The sequence below is a fragment of the Channa argus genome, chromosome 13 (genome assembly GCF_033026475.1).
Source record: "Channa argus isolate prfri chromosome 13, Channa argus male v1.0, whole genome shotgun sequence".
Classification (NCBI taxonomy): domain Eukaryota; kingdom Metazoa; phylum Chordata; class Actinopteri; order Anabantiformes; family Channidae; genus Channa; species Channa argus.
The window spans coordinates 10,060,345-10,066,940 of record NC_090209.1 but is presented as its reverse complement, the minus strand read 5'-3'; the positions used below and the strand labels follow the sequence as shown (position 1 = coordinate 10,066,940).

Genomic DNA, 6,596 nt, shown 5'->3' with positions numbered 1-6,596 from the left:
ATATATTACAAGATAGCACCCTATTGTCCCTCAGCAGTAGTTTAAACTAGCAATTGGGCTCATGTACCAAACTAAAGTCTTTTAGTTTGGACACATGCACAAAAATAACCACTCTCACAGCTTCTCATTTTAAACTAATGCAGAAAATACACAAATCTCTTTCAAATCAATATTTTTTTATCATAATCTCTCCCATGTGTAATTTCTTATGAAATTACCTAATTACCTCACCTTATTTCAAAACAATCATTTCAACTTTACCTTGTTTTACAGCTCACAACAGCAGAACGGCTTCAGGCTGAACATGTCTTGTGTGTTGTCACATAAATGTGACTATATGGGTTTTTTAGGCTGCACTTGGATCTATGAATAATTGACGCCCACACAGAATGTTTCAAATTAAACATAATGCTCTAATTATGAGACAGTATTTTCAGGTTTTGCATCCTGTTTCAATTCTGATTTTTCAAAGACACACACACCCACACCCCCATAGACACACAATCTGGTTTCCATAACTTCAGGGAACATTACACACTGTCTTCCATTCATTTCCTGGAAACTTACCCTAACCTACCAACCTACCAAACTCTTAAACCAAGTGATCACAGCGAAACGCAATGATTTTTTCCTGTGTCTCCACAGTATAGTCAGTGTAGTCAGGACTAAGTCCCTATAATGTTAATAATACAGTACTTCTGACGCGCTCGCGCGGACACACACATGTTCTCACCAGGACACAGAAAACAAAGCTGTCTTGCCAGATATAAAATATTAAAGTTTGTTGTGTGAAGTAGATTATATGGAGATTTGGACAGTGTTTGATCATAAGTCAATGATAAACACAGCGTCAAAGTTGTTTTGATGAAAACTTTTAGATTACTAACACTAACTGCTACTTTGCATAAATTTGCGCAGAGGGATTTCAATTTTAAATTAATGTTTACACCACAGTTACAACACAATGATGGCCATAACTTCATAAACAGAGGAAATTGCAACATCACGCCAAATTACTGTGACATATTTGGTTTTAGTTTTGGGCAGTTTTTGGGCCAAGAATGTTGTCCTGTGACTACAAATCTGCCAAGCACTGTGTGTAAACGAGTCCCATCTGTGTATCCTCAGGTTTCCTTTCTTCTTAAATGAGATTTAATTTGGGGTTGTTTAAGTTCTATTACTCGCTATATGACTTATTTTTTAAACACATTCAAATTACTTCCTCAAAGTGGTTGGGATAGAGATTGGAGGGAAAAAAAGCCTAATCTCTGTAACTCTGCCTCCAATTTTCCTGCTCCAGCGGAAGACGTATATGGCGAGAGGCATTCTGAAGATAATTTCCAGGAGGATAATGATGCTCTTCTGTCTGCTGGCGCCAGCTCAAACATATGTTAACTTTCTCCTCAGCTGTGAAACTATAATTCACAAAAGTAGTGAATGCCAAAGGCATGCAGGAGGTAAAAAAGAAATAATGCTTAAGCTGAATACTTGTGGACAAATAATTGGTTTGTTATACGTTGTACGTGTCAAAACATACAGTAAATACAGTATGTTGATTATACCATACCAGCATGTCATATAGTTTGATTTTGAACTCTAAAAAGTTGCATAGTTTTAGATGGGAATTAACACGCCAGTAATTACAGCGTCTATTCTGGTTTGTTAAATTTTCAATACCATAACCCCTAACCCTCTCCAGACCCTCCACTCCATGAAAGTAAACAGCAGGGCAGACCTGGAGTGGCTGTGCTAATGATAAGGAATGACACACTAAGGAAAAACAGGTTGTTAAAAAGCAGATGTCTATCCTGTTTTACAGATGGGATTGATGTTGACATGGCTGGAGGTGATAGTGTAGGTTCTACATGCAAGTGGAAAAATGTATGTGCTCTAATGAGACTGGTTGGCTGAGGCTGTGGCTGCAGCTTTGGAGAGAGGGGGGGTACTTACTCTATACCAACAACGTATTCCACTCAGTCTAAGAAAGATACAGGCTACATGAGCAAGGAAGGTTGTCATCAGGGAACTGGTAGGTACACTATAGCGGAGTGGAGTAGAGAGGGAAGCTCAGTCTCAGTCTTAATAGCAAACTATTTAATGTGATGAAAGATTACAGATTTGGTTTCATGTGGCAACAAAAAGTCTTCATTTTTACATGATTTTTTTTTCAATTGATTTTTCATCAGTGACCATGTGGACAGTGGGTCTTCTCCTCATAATGGGAACAGTGGATCTGAGCTTCAGTCAGCATCACAGCCAATTCCAGTGGCTGTCCCATTTGCGAGGGCGCAGGCGGCACGCCGGCTGGCAGGCTGAGGCTGACGACTGTCCCCTAGAGTGTGACTGCCCCTCAACCTACCCCACAGCTATGTACTGTCACAACCGCAACCTTCAGCATGTTCCCTACGTGCCTTCACATATTAAGTACGTCTACCTGCAGCGCAATCAGATCACAAGCATCCAGGATGGAGTGTTTGACAATGCTACTAACTTGGTCTGGGTTGTTTTGTTTGACAACAAGCTCCACTCCGACAAGATTGGCAAGAACGTCTTCACCAAGCTTAAGAACCTGGAGCGACTTTTCTTGGATCACAATGATCTTAGTCTCGTGCCTCCCAACTTGCCCAAATCCATAACAGACATGCGACTTTGTCACAACAAGATCTCAAAAATCCTGCCTAACTCGTTTGAAGGGATGGTCAACCTCACTACCCTTAATCTTCAAGCGAATGACATAGAGGATGTTGGAAGTGTGTTCAAGGGACTGAAGTCTCTGACCATGCTGGATATAAGAAATAACAAGATGAACAAAATCCCTAACAACCTCCCTGAGAGGCTGCAGCAGCTCTACTTGGAGTTTAACAATATAGAGAGTGTACCGGCTGGCTTTTTGACCATGTATCCTCAACTGCAGTTCATCCGGTTGGCTCACAACAAGCTGACTGATAAAGGACTTCCAGCCGGTGTCTTCAATGCCAGCACGCTAGTTGAGCTTGACCTATCCTTCAATAAACTGGAGAAGATCCCCGTTGTCAGTAGCAACTTGGAAAACCTTTATTTGCAAGCCAATAAGATCAAAGGTATGGATGCTTTAATGTTAACAGGTTTAATGTCGTGTTAAAGTAGCTGAAATCCAAAATATGTTAAAAGATTTTAGGTCCTAGTGGAAATGCATAATTCCGCTAATAACTGCAATGTGATGGTGACATATTTTAGTCTTATTATACAGCAGATGATAATGCGATTCGCAGCTCAGTTATGTGCCAGGATGCATGGCAGGAGCAGGAAAATCACAAAAGTAAGGTGAACACAAGTTATGTGTACAGCGGAATGTCATCTTCATTGACTAATACTGGTACATGATTACAAATCAGCGAGAAGCTTGGACACCCTATGTGTGTAATAGTCTTTTTCTAATCAAAAAATAAACATTTTTTAATTAAGAAATGACTGTAATTCAGTTTTAAGGCTTTGATTTAAGTCATTACCATAATTGCCTGGGAGTGGATTCTGCCATCGTGTTGCTGAAGTAAAGTAATGTCCTGCATGTTGCCTGTTTTCTTTTTCTCTCATCACTTTCTCTAACAGTGTCGTTGTGCGGCATCTAACTCCAAAGTAGCTTTAATAATTGGGCTGGATGACCCAATTGCACACATGCTGCTGCTCTATTTAGTTGGGCAGTTAACTACACAAATTTAACAACTTTTTAATGACACAGGTAGAGGTTATAAGTTTAAACTTTTGACTGCAGAACACAATGTGCATCCTTTGAAAGATCTTTGCACTGAAATAAGCTCAAGAAACCCACCCTTCCGCATTGTAATGCACTCCAGTTGTTTCTGTGATTTCGAACTAAAGTTCAGACATGCACCAGTCCACCTATGCTGTTTCTAGCTGGTTTGTTCCCAAAGCACTATTTAACTGTGTTTGGAATTTAAACATCCTTCAGCTTCAAACCGCATGCAGTACCAATTTGTAAAACTTACAAACTACATATTTTTTCTTTAGTTGATTTTGTTTAAGTTTTGTCCACACCCAACAGTGATGTAATGCTGCCCATTGCATTCAGGGTGTAGGGGCTGAGCATGCAGGAAAGTAAACCATTTCAACTACCAGATGACAGCAAGTGCAGGATTTGTTTGTAACTATGTATTACTAACCCTGAAGTAGGGGGTTTCCAAAGACACTTTCTTCAGGCAAAGCTCAAGCACATATCAAACTTTACAAAATGCTAAAGTTTACAAAAATAATGCAAACTTTTCAAGGACTGTTTATTAATTGATATCATATTGTCAGTCAGAAACGTGGGAACATATTTTTGCCTTTAAACATAAATACACAGTATTTAAAAGTCTCAAGAGTAATACACTGTGTCACTCAGAATTATTAAGATGGTGTTGGTTTGATAGCATGCGTGATGTGAATGCATTATTACAGTGGGTGTTGAAACAAAATGTGGCCTCCCTTCATATTTCTCTCCTCTGCTGTCATTCAGAGTTCTCCCTGAGCAGTTTTTGCAGCACAACTGACATGATGAACTTCTCCAAGCTGAGAATGCTGCGTCTGGATGCCAATAAGATCAGTGCCAAAGACATTCCTGCTGAAGCTGCCTACTGTTTGCGGCGTGTTGCCTTTATTGATGTGTAGTGCTTCCTGATCTCGCCCACTGATATGTTTCCATTCACCCAGGGTGTTGCTGCATCTGTAGCAAATAATTCACAGTCCTGTCTATCCAAAACATGTAGGAAATTTTAAAGAAAGTGTTATGAGGGCTTTATTAATTTTATTCCAAATGATTAAACAGTTCCACCATTAGTCAACAGGAAATACCACAGTTTTATAATCACATATCCAGATGACAGGCATATGGGTGGCAGAGAGTGATTAGAGAATGACCAGATCAACAAAGTAATTACATTATCAGTTACAGAATTCTGGCAAAATAATATTCTTACTAAAAATTAGTTGCAGCTGAACCTTTGAAAAACTGCCATTGTGAATCGTCAGACTCAGTTTGGATCTTTGCCTCCACCATGTGGCATAAGCTGGTAAAACAGCAGGTTGAGCACAGATGATTTTTTTTGTTTGTTTGTTTATTTGTTTCGCTGGGTTACTTGTTCACATATTGTACAACAGTAAATTACCTACTAATTACCTGTTAATACCATTTGACCAATTGTTTATATAACTTATCTGAAACAGAGCTGCAGCCCTGCTTGTTTTCCCACTTTCCCTGCACTTAACACTGCTGATTACTTTTTTAATGTATCAGAGTCTAGATGATAGGGGTTGATTCAAAAGAAACACAGATAATCATACAGTCATTTTATATACTGTGTTAACTGTTGCATACCTTTTTTAGTTAACTTGAAAGATGTGTTGGTATTATATGCATTGTATTGTATATGTCATGTGCTTGGCAAAGAGCTTAAGTCATATTTGGACAGTTTAAACTATTTTCATAGTTTTTAACCTGTGAATTGACATCACTCAGTTTATATTACAGCCATAATTTGTTTGTGAAAAGTTTTGTACATTTTGTTACATTGACAAAAAATATTCTATTTCCATTTTTATCTGTCCACCTAAATGTTGGCAGCGATTCTGTGTAATTATAGCAGCAATAAGTCTTTGAAAGTAAAGGAGGTTGGGAGAGGCAGTTCCTACATATTTATTGTTGTAGACAACTTGCCTTTTCATCTTCCACAGCTGCCTTTAATCCTCTGCAGAAAGGCACTAAATTGAATTATAGAAATACTTTCCTTGTTTTGTAATGGAGTGCCGTCTTGGGATGAAGAATGGATTACTGCCAGTGTAACAGTGGTTTCCACACTGATAAGCAGTAGCCTGTGAAATTAAGTGTGTTATAGATCATGTTTTGTTACAGGCTGTGCGCGGTTCTACAGAATATGTGGGGCAGGGCTGTATTTTTTTATATATATATATATTTTTTGTTCCCCACTCCACTTCCTACATAGATTCTTCAGAAATTAGGTAGAGGCCAACACACATGCACACAATCCCATGTGGGAATCTTTTGACAGGATTTACCACTGTGGTCCTCTCCAAGACACATACAAATGTTTTATTTTGTTAAGTGTTGTTCATTTCTTCTCAGAGTCAGACATTATGCAATGTGTTTTTATAAAACATTAAACTGGGCCATCACTGGGTAAATTTGAGTAAAAGTCATGATTGCAAGGAATACACATGCAATGCCCACCCTCTCTCTCTGCCCCACAGTTATTTATCACTGCCATGTAGTAATGATTATATGTGATGCATGCATGTCAGTAAACTGTAGTAGCTTGTTATTCCCACCAAATTCTGTCACACCCTCTGAAGACATTTAATATCAAAGCTGCAGCAGCGGTTCATGTGCATCTTTTGGGATTGTTTCTCCACCTCTCTGCCAGTAATAACAGTTCAGTGTTTTTGACCAACAAGCCAGTCTCCAGTCTTCGTGTTGAAACTATTCATATTGTTTTGCAATAAAACCTGATATACAAATCTTTGGTCATAACTTTTAGACATGTGGCCCATGTAGTAGACAGCAGTGTGAATTGATAATAAAGGGAACTAAACAGTTTTTAAAG

The 6,596-nt window shown here is 38.7% G+C and overlaps 1 protein-coding gene across 1 annotated transcript; it reads left to right on the top strand.

Moving 5' to 3' along the window:
* Positions 1-1,918: 1,918 nt before the first annotated feature.
* On the top strand, positions 1,919-6,589 carry fmodb (fibromodulin b). Its single transcript, XM_067528328.1, has 3 exons — positions 1,919-2,029; positions 2,187-3,080; positions 4,496-6,589. Exons 1-3 carry the CDS (start codon positions 1,999-2,001, stop codon positions 4,645-4,647), a joined length of 1,077 nt encoding a protein of 358 aa, XP_067384429.1. The 5' UTR covers positions 1,919-1,998; the 3' UTR covers positions 4,648-6,589.
* The last annotated feature ends 7 nt before the right edge of the window (positions 6,590-6,596 follow it).

Excerpts from the sequence above, each read along its gene's own strand:
- fmodb (XM_067528328.1), top strand. The coding sequence starts at position 1,999 with ATGAGCAAGGAAGGTTGTCATCAGGGAACTG. Across the intron at positions 2,030-2,186 it reads AGGTTGTCATCAGGGAACTG|TGACCATGTGGACAGTGGGT; the intron begins GTAGGTACACTA and ends ATTTTTCATCAG. Across the intron at positions 3,081-4,495 it reads GCAAGCCAATAAGATCAAAG|AGTTCTCCCTGAGCAGTTTT; the intron begins GTATGGATGCTT and ends GCTGTCATTCAG.